This window comes from Pelodiscus sinensis, chromosome 8, assembly GCF_049634645.1.
Source record: "Pelodiscus sinensis isolate JC-2024 chromosome 8, ASM4963464v1, whole genome shotgun sequence".
NCBI lineage: Eukaryota > Metazoa > Chordata > Testudines > Trionychidae > Pelodiscus > Pelodiscus sinensis.
In genome coordinates this window covers 64,197,680-64,216,958 of record NC_134718.1, presented here as the reverse complement: position 1 = coordinate 64,216,958, position 19,279 = coordinate 64,197,680, and the positions used below count along the sequence as shown (strand labels likewise).

General features: G+C 47.0%; 1 protein-coding gene across 1 annotated transcript; it reads left to right on the top strand.

Annotated features, from left to right (window-relative positions):
• Positions 1–14,940: 14,940 nt before the first annotated feature.
• ADRB1 (adrenoceptor beta 1) lies at positions 14,941–19,072 on the top strand. The gene has a single exon (XM_025190686.2). It carries the CDS (start codon positions 15,167–15,169, stop codon positions 16,454–16,456), a length of 1,290 nt encoding a protein of 429 aa, XP_025046471.2. The 5' UTR covers positions 14,941–15,166; the 3' UTR covers positions 16,457–19,072.
• Positions 19,073–19,279: the final 207 nt, after the last annotated feature.

Below are 19,279 nucleotides of genomic sequence, written 5' to 3'. Positions count from 1 at the left end.
TAGTGTCCGTGTCTGCGAGTCTGCTGTGGTTTACAAACCAGCCTCTGTGCCGCCACATCCGTAAAGCAGTTAATCTTGAACTAGGAAGCTGCATCGCTGATGGCTGTTCGCCAGTGTGCTCTCTTGCTGATGACTCTTAGCCATCTCACCAAGGTTGCACAGTTTCAAGTTATGCTTTAGAGCTTTCTTGAATTGTTCTTCTGGCCACCTCATATATAGTTGCCTACTTTCAGTTCACCAAACCACAACTGCTTTGGTATTCTGGTGTCATTCATCCTCAACATATGGGAAAAGTTCAGAAAAGGGCAACAACAATGATTAGGGGTTTGGAACGGGTGCCACACGAGGAGAGATTAATAAAACTGGGACTTTTCAGCTTGGAAAAGAGAAGACTAAGGGGAACATGATAGAGGTCTATAAAAGTCGAACTCCAGAAGATCGATCACAACAGCGTCGATCTTCTGCTTAGTGAAGACATGGCCTAACATTTATTTGGGTCTGAGCTTTTGTGGGTTCACCCAGCCCTCCGCCTCTTCCCGGGACCAGGCTGGCGGCTCCCGGGAGCCTGCCCAGGTCCGCAAGAGGCGGGCACCCACCTGGTCTAGTGCAGACATCGTGGACCTCATCCACGACCTCTGCACTAGGCACAGGAAAGTGGCCATCTGGGGCAGGATAGCTGCCAGCCTGGCCACCCAGGAGCAAGTTTGCATGAAAATCAGGGTGGTCCAGTGAGACCCCCGACCCTGAGCCCTGAGTTTAGAATGGCCGTACTGGGTCAGACCAAAGGTCCACCTAGCCCAGTAGCCTGTCTGCCGACAGCGGCCAACACTAGGTACCCTGGACGGGATGGACTGAAGACAATGACCAAGCCATTTGTCTCGTGCCATCCATCTCCAGCCTTCCACAAACACAGGCCAGGGACACCATTTCTACCCCCTGGCTAATAGCACTTCATGGACCCAACCTCCATGAATTTATCTAACTTCTCTTTAAACTCTGTTCTAGTTCTAGCCTTCACAGCCTCCTGCAGCAAGGAGTTCCACAGGTTGACTCTTTGCTTTGTGAAGAACAACTTTCTGTTACTAGTTTGAAGCCTGCTACCCATTCCTTTCCTTTGGTGTCCTCTAGTCCTTCTATTATGGGAACTAATGAAGAACTTTTCTTTATGCACCCTCTCCACCCCACTCATGCTTTTATAGACCTCTATCATATCCCCCCTCAGTCTCCTCTTTTCTAAGCTGAAAAGTCCCAGTCTCTTTAGCCTCTCTTCATATGGGACCTGTTCCAAACCCCTGATCATTTTAGTTGCCCTCCCCTCTCCCACCCTCTCTCTTCCCCTCTCCCACCTCCTTTTCCCAGTCTCCCCGAGTTTTGTTCAATAAAGAGAGTTTCTATTTTTGAACACACATGTCCTTTATTTTGTACATCAGGAAGGGGGGCTAGGGAGGGGTAAGTGGAAGGAGGTGAGGGAGGAATGGGGTACGAGCCCCCGATGGGGAGGACTGGGCTGGCTCTGTGGGCTCCTCAGGGTGGAAGCTCTCCTGCAGCCCCCCCAACTGACTCCTCCCCTGGATGGCAGCCTGCGGCAAGTGCAGCTGGGCTGATGGCCGAGTGCTGTGATGTGCTGAGTGTGGGCACTCAGGGCACTCCAAACCAGGACTGCTTTGTAAGCGGGGCACCCCTGAGAATTGTCTGTCCAGGGTGGGGGTCGGGTCCCTTTAAGCACAGCCCTCGGCTAGCCTGAGACAGCAGCTCCATGCTCTAAGTCCTCATCTGATGCTCTGCCGGCACTGCTTCCGGCCATCCTTAACCCCAGTTCAGGGTCCACTCTGTGTGGACATGCTAGTTCGAATTAGCAAAATGCTAATTCGAACTAGATTTTTAGTCTGAATGTGTTAGTTCGAATTACCTTAGTTTGAATTAACTAATTCAAATTAAGTTAGTTCGAATTAGTGCTGTAGTGTAGACATACCCCTAGTCTTTAAGGTGCCACAGGACTCACCATATATTGAGAAATAGAACATGTACTCACCTCAACGTGGATCTCACCTCCACGCTTGAATATTTCTGCAGAAATGCCATCTAATCCAGAAGCCCTGCAGTTCTTTCTGGTACCTATTGCAGGGCTGATTTCAATAAGGGAGAGAGCTGCATTCATGTTGTCATTCTATTGACATATGCAACTCAGGAGCATTTCCCTGGAAACCTAACCCTCTGAATTTTCAGTCCGTGGCATTTAGAGACATTCTCTAAAGTGAAGTCACTGAGATTTAAATGTCTCAATTATTTCCAGCAGCAGAGCATCAAATTAAAAAGTGATTAGACATTTATCAAAGAGAATAGTTTTGAATCATTAGATTAGGCATAAAATTGACATGAGCTCAAAACTGCTACAAAACATTTCCATGCTGGTATTTTTCAGAGTGATTTTTGGCTTTGGGAGTTAAATAATTTTTATTGGGTTGTACAAGCCACATGTCTAACACTGACGTATCCTACTGCTCCATCCCTTTTAAGGCCACACTATCCATTCTACTACTATCTTGAGAGCATGTTAAACGATACTGCCCCACGGTTTAAAAAGAGCTGGCTGAGAAATGTGCGGGGCTGTTAGTGTTGAGTTTCAATAAGTCTTGGAACACTGACAAAGAGCCAGAAGGCTAGAAGAAAAATAAAGGTAGTCAAAAAGTGTAAACTGGATGACCTGGGTAATTACTGCCCTTTTACAGATTGAACCTCTGTAGTCTGGCACTATCTGCTCCAGAAACATCCAGGGTACACATGATTTTAGTTAGCCGAATGTCCTCTTAAGGGTGTGACCAAGTTCCCTGGAGTCCCATAAAGTTTGTTTACAGCCACCAGTCCTGGTTTTCAGTGTTCTGTGCTGTTTAGCTCTAACTTACCTCTAAATGTCTTCTAAGAGCCCAGTAAGGAGCAGAAGTGTTGGTAATATAGTTAGACACTTAATCACAAGTTATCTGCTCTAATCACTCAGTTATGCTCTTTGTATAAGCAAAGACCCTAGGCATTGGGATTGTTGGCCATTACCTAGTTTTCTAAAATGTTGTAAACTATTCTGTCATCCCCCTGAACAGAATTTCCATTCCATACAAAACAGGTGAACTGGTTTCAGAGCCTTATCTCAATTTAAGAGGCTCACTGCCCTTTTGCAGCGTTCTGGATGAGACGTGTGATGGTAGGGTTCCACTATTCACACCATCCTTTTCAGTCGGGAATGCAGGGACTTGCCAACTGATGCAATAGCGCAACAAAAAACTAGTTTAATTAACTCCAATTATAACAAAAACAATTATATTGGTTCCAGTTACAAAAAGCACCTCTTAAAGAACATGGTGCACACCAAAATATTGCCAAGGCCTCTGTGTTTCTTCCTACACACATTTCAGCATAGTTTTGGAGTGCATTTAGTTCTTTTCTGAATACTGTGCATGTCAAAATTATTTCATATCCTGGAATGCCAACTTAGTCAGTGTTCTAGTTCAGAACACCTCTTTTTAGACACTGTGGACCCCAATGGTCTCTCCAAGAACCAATTATGAGAACTTCAGAATAGAGTAAGCACTTTAAAGATGAACTACAAACATTTTTCATTGGGGAACAATGTTGAAAACAATCAAGACTGTACACAGAGTGCCAGATCCACCATTGGAATAAATCCATGTAACTCCCTTGCAGTCACATTTCTAAAATGTCAAATAAGTACATTTGGGGGTGAGCCACAACGTTTAGCTCCCAAACTCAGCTTTCCCATGGTCTGTTGATGTTCAGATACAGGTCCATGTCTACAAAGAGACATGTTTCAAAACTAAAAACAGTCCCCTGCTTTGATTGCCTAGTAAGTTGTGGCCAGGGGCACCTCCCTTGGCTTGGACATTCTTCTATAGCAGCAGGACTGTCATCTGGGGTCCACAGATGGGGGTGCAGCCTTCCAGTTCTACCTCTTAGAGAATCTGTCTTTGTTCAGGGCGGGGGAGTGTGGGAGTCATCCAAAAGAGAAAGGCAAAATAGCCCAGGGCTCAGACAAAGGGCTGGGTACCAACACTCATGCAGGGTAAATACCATGAGATCTTGGGAGAAAGATTCATGCTCCTTCTCCAGACATCCAAGGCCAAGTCCCAGAGCTCAAAAAGAAAAACTTGTCCCTTTATTTCTTCAGAGCACTGATGCTCTCAAACCCTTTCCCCAGTAGGCAGCCTCTGTTTCTTGGAGGCCAGGGTCTCTTTGCACTAGCTCAGGATGCTCTTGAACACCCCCCACGGGAGCCTTGTTAAGGTCCCATCCTTCTCCAGGATAACCAAGATTTGCCAATTCAACAGGTTGGGGCAGGTTGGCCCAGAGGAGCTCAACGCTTTCCTCATTGCGGCAAGGAGCTGCCTTGCCACTCAGGCCCTGAGTTCAGATTCTGCATTTTCCCTACCAATAGCTAGTGGCACCACAAAGTACACACAGCACTGAAATGACCTATTCTTAGCAGTGTGCCGGGACCCCCAGTAAGTGTCCAAACTCACTCCACCTCCCTGGGCTTTGGCCTTATTCAAAACCAACACAGCACAAATCTCAGACTATGATTACACCCTGGGCCTGGCTGGGCCTAAACCTTCTCACAAGAGCATCCTGTATGCTAGTTCCTTCCTCCAAGAGGGTCTTTCCCAGCTTCTTTATTACCTCAGGATAGGTAATGAGCTGTTCTGGACACATTGAGTCAGCAGACTTCTGGCCACGTTAGACGGGATTCAGCTAAACAGATACATTTTCCTATTCTCCTCCTCCTCCTCCACCTCCTCCCTTGTCCATCTCACCCTTAAAATAAAATCTGACTTTAAAAAATCATGGACACTGAAGACAAACTAAAATTTAAAATGTGCCTCAAATTTGTAACTGGGAGGGTGCTTAACAGAAAAGGAGCAATTGCCCCTGGGAAAACAAACAACTAAGGAAGAGGTAAATTATCTTGAAGCCTCCAGCTCCCCACGGGATACCTTTCGGGAAGATGTACTTTATTCAAACTCGCATTATGCTTTTATCCAACACAAGTTATTGGGCTCAATACAGGAGCAACAGGTGCAACGTGATGGGCTGTGTCATACAAGAGAGCAGATTAGACGAGCTAAAGATCCCTTCGGGCCTTAAACTCCTTGGCTACGTCTACACTGGCATGATTTTCCGAAAATGCTTTTAACGGAAAAGTTTTCTGTTAAAAGCATTTTCGGAAAAGTACGTCTAGATTGGCAGGATGCTTTTCCGCAAAAGCACTTTTTGCGGAAAAGCGTCCGTGGCCAATCTAGACGAAAAACCCCGATCGCCATTTTGGCAATCGGGGCTTTTTTGCGGAAAACACTACTGTGCTGTCTACACTGGCCCTTTTGCGCAAAAGTCTTTCGGAAAAAGACTTTTGCCTGAACGGGAGCAGCATAGTATTTCCGCAAGAACACTTACAATCTTCCATGAGATCATCAGTGTTCTTGCGGAAATTCAAGCGGCCAGTGTAGTCAGCTGGCAAATTTTCCGCAAAATCATGTGATTTTGCGGAAAAACTTGCCAGTCTAGACACATCCCATGAGTATGAAAACAGGGAACACCTGACTAGGCCTCGTCCACACTAGCATGTTTGCCCCACCCCCCAGCAGCTGCGCTGAGGGGAGGGGTACAGCAGGCATGTGGGGGTGCTGGGTTCAATAGGTGCAGCGCCTGGCCCGTGAGCTCCGGGCGAGGAGCAGGCACCGGGGCTGCCTCCAGAAGAGGTGAGGTGAGCCTGGCTAAGAAGGTGACGACTGCCTGAGATGAGGCATGTGTGTGCCCAGCTTGGCAGGTGAAGCTCTGAATCCAGGGGCATCAGGGCTAGGAAGAGGGTGAGGAGCTGAGCCAGCTTTCTCCTGTCTGCCGCAGGACTTCTACCCCCACTCTCTATGCTCCTCCCGGCCAGCAGCAGCCAGCTAGTGACAGCTCACTGCTTTCAGACTGGCTGCAGAGAGAGTGGCCAGCCTCTGCAGTTTGGCTCCGTCCCCAGGGGAACCCTGCTAGAAGCTGCACAGTGGAGGGGGGAGCCCTAAATTGCATAGGGCCCCGTAATTTGTAAGGATGGCCTTCCATGCCTTGGCCCTGGTTAGGGGTGGGTTTATCCTCCCATGTTTTAGCTGGGCCTTCAGCAGGGCACTTCTAGGGGAGTAAGAATGGCAGCATCTAGCCCAGAGGGATTAGGTAACAATTTGCCCAACACTTTCCTTTTAAGCACGTTGCATGAGCATTGCTGTGATTCACAATGGGGAGGCCTCCCCTTGCCATGACACATTTCTGGCATGGTTACATGTTGCACTTCAGCGACTGCAAAGAGCGAAGGGCAGACCCAAGCCCCACCGTTAGGCGAGATTTATTTGCAAACACAAACAAACACTTCAGCTCGAACCCGTCCCCTCATTTCATCCGTTTCCTGTTTGCACTGTACCAGACAATCTGTTTTTTCTTAATGTGACGGGTGGAAACATCGGAGCAAACAGGTGTTGCAGCTTATAAATCACGCCCCAGCCTTAGCTCAATAGCCGGCCCCTGTCTCATGCCGGGAACTTTGAAAAAACCTAGAGGCCCTTGAAAATGTTAAGATATAAATGTGGGAATCCTTAAGTGAATAATTATGTGACCAAAGATATTCTCACGTAGAAGAGCCCCCAAATGCTAACCATCGAGTTACAGACCATCTCCCCCTCTCTCTTTTTCTGGCTCAAAACTACCTAATTATTTCAACAGCATAGAACAGCTGCACCAGAGGAGATTAAGAGAAAGAAAAACGGATCCTGAGCTGACCTGAGAATTTTGTAAAAACTGATAAGGAACCGAAAACAATTTCATTTTGATGAAATGGCATTTTCTGGTGGGGGAAAAAAACCTCAGACATTTTTTCAAACCAGCACTTTGCCTGCTCGCAGGTGTCATGAAAAACTGCTTAGTAAGAAAACAGCTGCATTGTTACAGAACATTGAAGCAGGGTTGTTGTTGGGCTGTGTGTGTGCACGCACGTGTGTGTGCGCGCGCACTGACATCGGAAAGTTAATTTTGCTTTTTTCAGGACCTGAGCCTGTTGGCACAAAGCACTCTCAGCTCTGAAGTCAATAGGAGTTGATAAGTTCTCAGTATCTCCCCGGACTGAATCCATCCAATCAAACTCAAAGTGATAACTCTATTGAAATCACATACAATAGAGGGCAGTTTATCTCTGTTTATGGTCTACTAACTGGGTACTATTGTGCAACCAGTTCATTCTGTAATTTAGCACATTTGTTTTATATTTTCGTAGCATTGTTTGACACAGAACCACCATATGCAGTATCTGGCACATTGTAATGTGTAATCGAGAGATAATGTCAATGGAATTGCATGTTGACACAGGGTAACCGTCTCTTGCTGTTTGAGAAATGCCAAAATGAAGCTGAGGCATTTATGGAAAATAATCGTCAAGAAATGCTGAGCTGTTTATTTATTTAAAAAAAAACCCAAGAGACGTGGATCTTGTGGCAACATTCCACCATCTCTCTGTTTCTCTAGTAACAAATGCCTAACGTGGCTGGTTTTGGACACAGCCAAGCAAGTGACAGTTTTTCACTGGGACAGTTTTGATAGTGTGAAGTCAGATTACTTGTAACGAAGGTCTCTGGGGCTATTTCTGATTTTGCTAATAATGTTTAGACAACCCGTGTGAAATGGTTTATGGGACGTATGATACATTTAGAAGGAATTTAAGTAGCAAGAAAGCAGTGTGAATGACAGATCCATGTTCAGTTTGTCTGGGCAGAAATTTGATCCTCCAGAGTAAGACAAAACCCAATAAAGGCCTGCTCCCCCATTCCTACTGACACCCAATTCAGAGATTCCAAGGCCAGGAGGAATCCCTGTATATGGTAGGCCACAGAACTTCCTGTCACATTCTGGGGTATAATCCAGATCCGTGAGGGGTTGTGTCACCATCTGCCCTCCAACGTTAAGGGCCTCACTGTAGCTCTCTCTTACAACCTGGACCACATGCAAACAGCCTACCAGCATACACCCTGAGTATCTGTCTATCACTACAGTGCTGGTCCAGCAGCTCTGACCCCAGCAGACTCAGTAACACTCCAGTCATCCTCTGGCTTACACCAGTCTTGGTTACTACTTGCAGGGTGACCCCAACACCCTCCCAGTCCTGAATTTTCCCAAAAACATGGGTTCTGCACTGTCCCGCCCTCCCTGGGGCAGTCTGATCCTTGAACTGGAGTTACCAAACAGTTCAACTCAAACACAACACTGGATTGGTTTTGATTTTTTTTAAATGTATGATCAGGTAGCCAGCGAAAACTCCTACAGTGAGGGTGAGAAACACCTTACTTAATCAATGTGGGGACACTGCAGGGCTACAGAAGGGAGAGGGGGCAAATGGAGCAGCTGTCTGGGATATAGTAATTTAAAACGGCCCAGGGCAGCTGCTGGAGCTCCAGATTCTTTAAGTTGCCCCTGGAGCCTGGGATGTGCATGCCAGGCACTGAAGGGCTGGCTGGGGAAGGCTATTCCTGAGACTCAGCCCTTCCACCAAAGGCCCCGCCTCTTCTGGGGGCCTGGAACCACCACCCCCACCTCATCTAAGTCCTGGCAAAGTCTGTCAGCAGCCCTGCAACGCCGTCAACATGAATTGTCCAACATACAAATGGGAATGGGGGCGGGAGAGGACAAGCAGGAGAGTTTAAAAAACAAACAACAACGAAAGACAGACCAACAACACAGGATAGTCCATTTTAGAAATCTTATTTGGGTCTGATCTTCTGATATGGGGAGATCTAATTCATGATTTTTGAACTGGCCCTTAAAACAGTGACAGCCTTTTCAGCCATTGAAAGCTATGTACCAAATGGACAGATCCTGCCCTCCCAGCATTAAAACTCCTGCTGAGTTCAAGCAGGATCAAGTCAACGGAGAGGCGGCTCTTACCTCCCTCCTCCATCCTGTCCTCCTTTTCTGGGGATCCTAGCCTCTCATGTCATTGCAAACACTTATTTTCAGCATCTCTTTGGTCTCTTTCAGCACCACTTCCTAGGTGCTTGCATCACGTTCACCGACAATGGTACCTGAGCACATGTTCTCTGGGGTTCTCCTTCCCATTGAGTATCCGTTTTGCTAGTTTATTAACTAGAAATTGTGAATATAGACATTTGTATTCAGTCCTGGAAGCTGTTCCATATGACTATTCACACTCCTACTTGAAACCTGCATTGAAGTCAATGGACTTCTCTGCTGGTTAGCTCAGAAGATCAGGGCCCAGAAGATACAGTCTCCTGCAGTTCCTGGGACATTCAACCTTCACTCATATAGCTTGCATGAACGAAGTCCCTCAATTGAACTACCATCTTCTCTTCCCTTGGGGCCCATCTCCAAGGGGTGTGTTGCGAAAACTGACCTATCCTAATTATTTTTACAAAAATACTTCCAGGAAAAAATAGGTTCGTTATTCATTAAAAACTGTGCCCTGAAGTGCAGGCAGAAACAATCCATCCTAGAGTTTGAACTCACTCCTCTTGACCTGACATCCTTAAATAATTTGCACACAAAGAGCTATATTAAAGTCACACTAAGTCTCTCGCCTGGAACTCACAAAAGCCAGGAAATTTAGAGCGAAAGGTGGTGACCTGCGAAGGTGTCGCCCTGAAAGTGAGTTAACTTGCCAGTGATCAGCCACATGCTCTAAATGGCAAGGGGCAGAGGAATGGCCAGCATATAAATTCTAAACGTACCTTTGGATTTTCCTTTGGAGACAGCCCCAAAGACATGCTGGCGCCAGCTGTCGTGTACTCATGTGACACTCCGGAATGGTGCCTGCTGGCCCCACAAAGATACCAGGAAACCCTGAGGGACCACGAACATATTGTGCAGCTTTTGGCAAGTCATTTAATTTCCCGAGGCCTTAAACTTGCCTCCCTTTGCAAAGCATCTACGAGGACATATAAAAGGGCAAAGGGCTATCGTAATATTTAGTATTTGACTAGTCAGGTAAGGTCGTTTACTAATGATATAAAGGAACCATCAGGAGGATAATGAGTATGAAGGAGAGATGGATTGGGTGGATGTCTTGTGTACCTATGGGCACGTCTTCACTCCGCAGAAGATCAATGCTGCTGCGATTGATCTTCTGGAGTTCGATTTAGTGAGTTTAGTTAAGACTCACTAAATCAAACTCAGAGGGCGCCCCCACTGGCAGCCAGTACTCCTGCTCTTGCTCCCGCCGGCCTCCTGGTGTGGGGACGCTGCTAAGCTCAGCTTAAGGTAAGCAGACTCCAGATACGTATTTTAAGTAGCTGGAGTTGCATACCTTAAACCAAGCTGCTGGATCTAATGTAGACCTGGCCTAAAGCACATGAGTAGCAGCCAGGAGAATTAGGCTTTATCAATGCCTGTGTGATCTTGGCCAGCTGATTGGAGCTCATATTTTCTATTTTGGCCACTACTTTGAGATATCCCAGTCAGTGGGTGTCTAACTTGAGACACAATGAGACCACTTTTCAGAAGGGCTGAGACCCCACAACTTCATTTGAAGTAAGTGGGAGCTGCAGGCACCTAGTCCCTTTGGAAATCACATCCCAAGTCTCAAACACTGGGCCAAAACCACCAGTAATGCTGAATATTTGGCTTTTCCCCCTTCTGTATCATGCTTTCCCCACCTGTAAAATGGGAACAATGTATGGGTGGGGCTAAATCCGTGCTCAATACAAGGACCTCCTTAGAAACGCCTGGAGGTGGTAAGGATACTGTTTTGAAAGGAGATCCAGCCAGCCTGGATGCAGGGAACCTAACCAAATAGCTTTAGACTGACTGACATGCTGAATCCTGCTCTGCCCCATGCTGCTTGTGTCAGTCAGCACATTACTAGCTAGGGTTAACTCAGCAGCTAACAATAAAACCCTCTGCAAGTCATGTTTACAGAAAAACTTCAGCCTTATCTCCCACGGTAATTGGCCTCTTCCTGCCAGAGGGACTCAGGGCGAGGCCAGGCTGGCACCATCTATTTGGGTGAAGGAGAGGGGGCAAGACAGGGTGTGGACTGACTGACAGATGAGCAGAACCTTGTCCTGGGCAATTAGCCATGGCCCTTTCGGATGCTGTTTGCTCTGTTTGGTGCAAGATGCTGTAAGGCCCAGAGCTGGGCTGACAGAGCAGCAGGCCAAAGTTCACAGGAGCACTGTGGAAGGTGTGTGTGTGGGAGGAAGTAGTGAGCAGATCTGAGCTGGCTTGGCCATTCAGTCAGGATTAAATAGCATGTAAATAAGTACATAAATAAGTCACCCCCAGGTCGTGACCCTGTCTACCTAGCGGGTTGTTTTAAATGGCTACTGTTAAACAAAGACACAGCCTTAGAATAAATAGAGATGGAGAAAAATAAAGACTTAAATTGCTCCCTTGTTGGTTGGGGGAAGCGTAAAAGGCCTAGCAAATGATGTAGTACACATGGGTGATTAAAAAACAAATGACTGGATTCTCATTCACAGATTCACATAAAGGCTTCTTTCCACTGTGCTGGAAATGCCAACAGGGTTTCAAGAAGGAGTAAATAATATTTACCCCTTCGCCACCTTCAGGCCATTTTTCCAACATCCAAGCATTGTAAAAAGGTGTACATGTAAATAAGACCCAATGAGTCCCTATTTATGACAGAATAGCATGGAGGCCGTAGCTGTGAACAAGACTGGAGTCTGTATATAACCTATTATCTAGATAAAAACAGCAAGGAAATGGTCTGGTAGCACTTAATAGACTAACAAAACATGTAGATGGTATCATGAGCTTTCGTGGGCACAGCTCACTTCTTCAGATGACCGGAGTTATGATTAGAGGATAAGGAAACTCGAAATAAATAGGAGAGAAGGGGGGAGGGAAAGAAAGATGTTCTGTCGCCCACCCCCCTACCTCTATGCATAAAGTATCAGGAGAAAGGGTGCTAAACCTGAGTAGATAAAGATAAAGATAAAGATAAAGATAAAGATAAAGATAAAGGAGTACGGCAGAAAGGGATCTAGGGGTTATAGTGGACCACAAGCTGAATATGAGTCAGCAGTGTGATGCTGTTGCAAAAAAAGCAAATATGATTCTGAGATGCATTAACAGATGTGTTGTGACCAAGACACGAGAAGTCATTCTTCCGCTCTACTCTGCGCTAGTTAGGCCTCAGTTGGAGTATTGTGTCCAGTTCTGGCCACCGCATTTCAAGAAGGAGGTGGAGAAATTGGAGAGGGTCCAGAGAAGAGCAACAAGAATGATTAAAGGTCTAGAGAACATGACCTATGAAGGAAGGCTGAAAGAATTGGGTTTGTTTAGTTTAGAAAAGAGAAGACTGAGGGGGGGCATGATAGCAGTTTGTAGGTATCTAAAAGGGTGTCATAAGGTGGAGGGAGAAAACTTGTTCATCTTGGCCTCTGAGGATAGAACAAGAAGCAATGGGCTTAAACTGCAGCAAAGGAGGTTTAGGTTGGACAGTAGGAAAAAGTTCCTAACTGTCAGGGTGGTTAAACACTGGAATAAACTGCCCAGGGAGGTTATGGAATCTTCATCTGTGGAGATATTTAAGAGTAGGTTAGATAAATGTCTATCAGGGCTGGTCTAGACAGTCTTTAGTCCTGCCATGGGGGCAGGGGACTGGACTTGATGACCTCTTGAGGTCCCTTCCAGTCCTAGTATTCTATGATTCTAAGCCAGAATAAACAAGACTTGGGATGGAGAGTCATGCAGGGCTTGGGAAGGACAAAACCATCTCCAACTGCACAGCAGAATTTACACAGTCCCTGTGAGGTATAGCAGTAGGTGTGACCGGAGGGTGGGGAGATGATCAAATCCTGGCCCTCCCTGCTGAAGTCTGCTTTAAAGCAGAGGTGCTGAGTCTGCTTGTGCCTTCCCTTTCTTAGTCATGCTAAGCTGCAGAGTTTCATAGCTTGCGCGGGTTTGAAAGGTCTTTGATACATCTGCCATGGCTGAGTGGGTTGCTCCCACTTTGTACTTCGCTCCTAGCATATTTGTCCCTTAAAACAAAAAATCAAACGACAAGTATGCGGGAGAGACTCTACAGGAGCTCTGTTTTAGCAAGGGGTTTTCTTATTGTTTTACAATAATAACACTTGTCGCTCACAGTTAGCTACATTTCCAGAGCATTGTGCAGATATTCAATACTAAAGTGCAACACCGGCCATGTAAGGAACTGTGAGACACAGATTCTGAGGTCTGTGTTTCCTCTGCAAGGCTTGGTGCCATGACTTAAAAGCAAAAACAATGCAGGGAATTGCATTCCTGCTGCAGCTTCTGATGTTGATGATACCGGCCATTCCAGGGGAATTAGAGACCACTCAACTCAGGGCTTGGGTGGTGAGTGAAAAGGGTGATCCAAAGCCCAGTGAAGTTAACAGAAAGCCTCTCCTTGACTCGAGTGGCATTTGGATCAGGTCCAATATTCAAAGTGAACATTTCATCTTAATAAATGTTTATTCATGAAGACCTAAATTTAGAAGACTCAGGGTGCGTTTACCCTGCACCGTTCTTTTGAGATAACTAGCGTTATTCGGGAATAACAATGCAAGCAGCTACACAGCTATTCCGTTATTTCGAAAAAATGGATGGCTTATTCCAAAATCTGTAAACATAATTCTATGAGAAATAGCTATTTCGAAATAAGGCATGTGTAGATTTTCCACTGCTGCTATTTTGAAATAGCCCTGCACCAGGGCCATCCAAAGTTGTTCCTTAGAGATAGCAAGTCTACATTAGGGAAGCCTGCCTCGGACTAATTTTGAGGCTTCTCTGCAGTGTACACGTGCTATTTTGAAATAAGCTATTTCAGAATAACTATTGCAGAATAGTTTATTCCGAAATAACTGTGCAGTGTAAACATACCCTAAAGTCTATAAAATCATGACTGATATGGAGAAAGTGAATAAGGAAGTTATTTTCTCCCTCCCATAACACAACTAGGGATCACCAATGAAATCAATAGGGATCAGGTTTTAAACAAACAAAAGGAAGTATTTTATATAGCGCACAGTTAACATGTGGAACTCCTTACCAGAGGATGTTGTGAAGACCCAGACTTTAACAGGGTTCATAAAAGAGCTAGATAAATTCATGGCGGTTAGATCCATCAATGCTTATTACCCAGGATGGGTAGGAATCCTGTCCCTAGCCTCTGTTTGTCAGGCTGGGAATGGGCAACAGAGGGATCCAGAGGTGAAAGTGGGTGCACCCTGGTGCACAGCTCCAGCAAGAGCTGGCTTAGTTTAGGTCCATGATGGCTTTTGCTGTTTAAAGAACTAGCAGGGACAGGGTTGCAGTAGGACAGTACCATAAGAAATTTTAAGTTACTCTAATTGTTGGCTAGATCACTTGCTGATTCCCTGTTCTGTTCATTCCCTCGCCAGCACCTGGCATTGGCCACTGTTGGCAGACAGGGTACTGGGCTAGATGGACCTTTGGTCTGACCCAGTCTGCCCGTTCTTATGTGGGATATTACAACTGAACCCGGACAGGACAGCGCTTTCCTGGCTTCCTATAAAGCCGCGGCGGAGAAATAAAGCCCAAGCACAGCGCGGCTGCTGAATTCGGCTGCTGGACTGCGCTGCTGCGGCTCATATCTAACGCGCCGCAGGACGCGAAGCCCGGTCCTTGCGCGGGGCCCTTGGCCCGTGTCGGCGAGGGTGCCGCTGAGAGCTTGCTGCCCGCAGCCTTTGCTCCTCTTCGTCGCCGAGACGGTGCGCCTCGCAGCAGCCGTGGCTCCGCCGGGTCCCCTGCACCGAGCAGCGCGGCGAGGAGCGCGGGGCTGGAAGTCTGGGCAGCAGGGCGCTCCGAGGGGCGGGGGAGCTTTGCAGCGAGAGCGCAGAGACTTCCCCCGCGCGGGGGAGGGGGGCTGGGCCATGCCCGGGCAGGGGTGCGCGGAGGCGGGGCCGGCCGGTGGGTGCGGCCGCTGCTCGGTGCCATTGGCTGCGCCGCGCCTGACGCGCAAGGGGGCCGGGGCGCAGGAGCCCGGCGCGGGGCGCGCAGAACCATGCTGCTGGCTCCGCGCGGCGGCAGCGCCCGGGAGATCGCTCCAGCGGCGGCTGCGAGAGCCCCTCGCCTCGCCTTCATGCCGCCAGCCCTGCTGCCCTGAGCCGGCCCAGCCATGGGAGAGGGCTGGCTCTCCCCGGACTGCAACCGCTCCAGCCCCCCGCCGCCCGGCCCCCCCAGCAGCGCGCCCACCCTGCCGGGCAGCCGGCACCTGCTCGGGGAGCAGCTGTCCCACCAGTGGGCGGTGAGCATGGGGCTGCTGCTGGCCCTGATGGTGCTGCTCATCGTGGTGGGCAACGGGCTGGTGATCGCGGCCATCGGGCGCACGCAGCGGCTGCAGACCCTCACCAACCTCTTCATCACCTCGCTGGCCTGCGCCGACCTGGTGATGGGCTCGCTGGTGGTGCCCTTCGGGGCCACGCTGGTGGTGCGGGGCCGCTGGCTCTGGGGCTCCTTCCTGTGCGAGTGCTGGACCTCGGTGGATGTGCTGTGCGTGACGGCCAGCATCGAGACCCTGTGCGTCATCGCCATCGATCGCTACCTGGCCATCACCTCGCCGTTCCGCTACCAGAGCCTCATGACCAAGGGCCGGGCCAAGGGAATCGTCTGCACGGTCTGGGCCATCTCCGCCCTGGTCTCCTTCCTGCCCATCATGATGCATTGGTGGCGGGATCGTGATCCTCAAGCTCTGGATTGCTACCAGGACCCCGGCTGCTGTGACTTTGTCACCAACAGGGCCTATGCCATCGCCTCCTCCGTTATCTCCTTCTACATTCCCCTCCTCATCATGATCTTCGTGTACATCAGAGTCTACCGGGAGGCCAAGGAGCAGATGAGGAAGATAGACAAGTGCGAAGGCAGGTTCTACTGCAGCCACCCCCAGCCTCATGCCCAGTCTCAATCCCAACCCCACCACCTGCCCATCCTGGGCAATGGCCGAACCAGCAGGAGAAGGACCTCCAAGATCTTGGCCTTGAAGGAGCAAAAAGCCCTCAAGACCTTGGGCATCATTATGGGGGTTTTCACCCTCTGCTGGCTCCCCTTCTTCCTGGTCAACGTGGTTAAGGTCTTCAACAGGAACCTGGTGCCAGACCAGCTCTTCGTCTTTTTCAATTGGCTGGGCTATGCCAATTCGGCGTTCAACCCCATCATCTACTGCCGCAGCCCCGACTTCCGCAAGGCCTTCAAGAGGCTGCTCTGCTGCCCCAGGAAAGCTGACAGGAGGCTGCACGCCAGTTCTGGGGAGCTCTCCCGATATGCAGGGAACTTTATCAATACTTTGGGCACCCCCGAGCGCAGCCTGGGAGGGACGTGGTCTGAATGCAATGGAGGTACGCAGGGAGGCAGTGACTCAAGTCTGGAGGAGAGGAATAGCAAAACTTCCTATTCAGAATCCAAGGTATAAGGAGAAGGGGTTGTTTTGAGTTGGGGAGGGGAGCAGAGGGATGTGTGCGCTGGACACAGAGCATAAAGAAAGACTGGCAGGGAAATGAACAGGAGCAAAAAGACAAAACTACCAAGAGTCTGGTTAATAAACACCGAACCAAACTGATCTCTCTCAGCTGAGAGAGACTGTGTTCACCTAGAACTAAAAGCAGGTGAATGTGTATGCAGCATACCTCATCTGAAGTAAAAGCAAATGGGAGGCCACTGACCACTGAACAAAGGAAATTAACCGACTCTCAAACCCATTTGGATGATTATTCTCTTTTTGTGAAGAGCTAAAGGTTGGTGGTTAGGGGGAAATAATTTCAAAAGGAGGTAAGAATATAGGTTCAGTTTTTCTGAGAGCTACACTTGCGGGGGGAGGGGAACTGATGCTGAGGCATGGAAGTATTGGGAATTTGCTGTGGCCATCAGTGTAGGCAGCATCGATCCGTTACTAACCTTGCTTCAAAGTTTAGAACTATCAGCTGTCCCGTCCCTGCTCCTGGGAGCTCCACTTAGCCTCATACAGAGGAAAAGAGCCTGCTTTTAATAAGCACCGACTGCCGAAAAATCTCATTAAAGTCCCTGAGGACTCCAGGGACTCAGCATTTTTTTATTTTTTTTACAAATTGAACTGAAAGTCCCTTTTGAAAGTGTATTTGTGATCTGGCAAGTTGTATTTGAAGCTCTTGGTAGCTGGGCTCTCCCGTTATCCAAGGTGGATATGAATAAATAAATCACATTGAACATTAATATACTTGTATTTTGCACAAACCTCTCCTGCTTTTTTCTTCTGAACCAGCAAACTGGTGGTTTTTGTACTTATCTTCCCTTGCCAGACAACAGCAACCAGCCTGAGAAACTTCTACCTCAAACTGTGCATATTGTACAGCGGAAACAAGACGTGTTTATATTAAACAGCTTATTTATGTATCACTATTAGTATTTTATATAAAAAAAATCCCACCCCAGACATTGAGCCTTTTGCAGTTTGGTCTTTGTAGTTAAAGATGAAAAGTAAAAATGAATTCCTTGTGTAACTTCCTTTTTTAAAATTACTGCACATTTAAAAAAAAGCAGCAGCAACCGGGGTGGTTTTTTGTTTTTGTTTTTTTGTTTTTTTTTGCACAGTGTTGAGAATTGCAAAGTGAATTGAATGTTACTTGCACACACAAAAAATCGAGTTACAAATAAAACAAGGCTAAAATAACATCAAATCCTAAATCTATTTCAGTTCTTGTCTGCTATGTTACAATTTTACTGAGAGAGTTATTTTAAATATTTTATCAAGGTACTGTAAATGTATCTATATTCTAAATTAAAGTATCTTAAGGGTATTTTTATTTTTACGTCCAACTGCCCGTGTGAATCTGCTGTTATTTTATCACCCGTGTGTTATTTCCATTTTCCTCTTGTGTGTTTTATAATGTATTTATACTCTGGTGCAATTTACTACTGTGGGAGTAATCGGTCTATGTGCAATAAATGTCATTGCATCACAAGCAGCGCATGTACAGCGTTTCTGTCTAGCTTCTGATGGGATACCCAACTAGAATGAAAAGAACAAAGTTTATTTTGCTCCGAAACATGGATCCTATTAATGATACGGTCCTGTCCAATGGCTTTTCCTGACACAATATTGTTTTTAAAAAATGCTTTCTAGACCAAACAAGGTTGTGTTCCTGTTACAGTGAGAGCTGCCCACTTCCCTTCAACTACTGGCTAAAACAAGCCTGTGAAACACACTAGTTTTCATTAATGATGCCTAATTGGTTGTACCAGTCCTTACTGTTAAGTGTGTTGGACTGGGAGTCAGGCCACCTACTATGCAAAATTATAAAACTCTTTCATCCTATTTGGTCTGAAATCCAAAAACTGTCTAGTAGAAACCTTATGTATTATTCTCCATCATTAAGTCAATTACCTTCTAGGGATGTAAAATACCATTTAAAATGTTCACCAGTGGAACTGTATGGTTAACCATGCAGCATGGTGCAGTGGGCCTGGCTATGCTGGTGCAGTCTCACACCTGCAGTTAACTGGTTAGTGAGTAACCAGTTACCTTTTTACAACCCTGTTTTCCTCTTAGAATAATTTCACTTCAGACAGATGGGACCTGATCCTGTACCGCTGAACTCCTAAGGACTTTTGTCATTGACTTCAGAGAGAGCAGGGTCAAGTCCCTGTTCTGTAGGGGTCAGAAATTACTCCCATTGAAGTTGATGGATGTCTTCACTGAGTTCAGGATATCTAACTGGAGGTTCGAGTCCAATTCCGGACTTTCATTCTACTGCAGTGTAAAAAGACTTTACAGCAAAATTCACCTTGAGTTTGATCCTGCACACATTAGAATCAATGGAGTATTGCCCTTGTCTTTAATAGGCACAGGACCAGACCTGTAAGTGGTTTCTATTCAGTGGATCACATCTAAAGACCATACAAGTTAATGGGGATCTTTTCTGTTGACTTCAATGAGCTTTGGATCAGGCCCTTTATCATACAAGTTAGGTGACTTTTTTTTTTTTTAAGGTAGACTTTCTGTAGCTTAAATAATTATATATTGTGAATAAAGCAAAACATGTGTAGCCCTTGTTTTTGGTGGTATGTTACCCTTAGCACAGGATTTGATTGGGGCCTGATTCTGCTATCCTCATTCACATAAGGACTAGTCACACTGGTACCTCCATGAACTTCAGAGTTCTGCATATGAGTAAAGTTGTGCTGAGAGAACAAGGGTGGCAGATTCAGATTTGTAATGTATGTCTTGAATAGAGAAAGAAATGTAGCCGTGTTAGTCTGG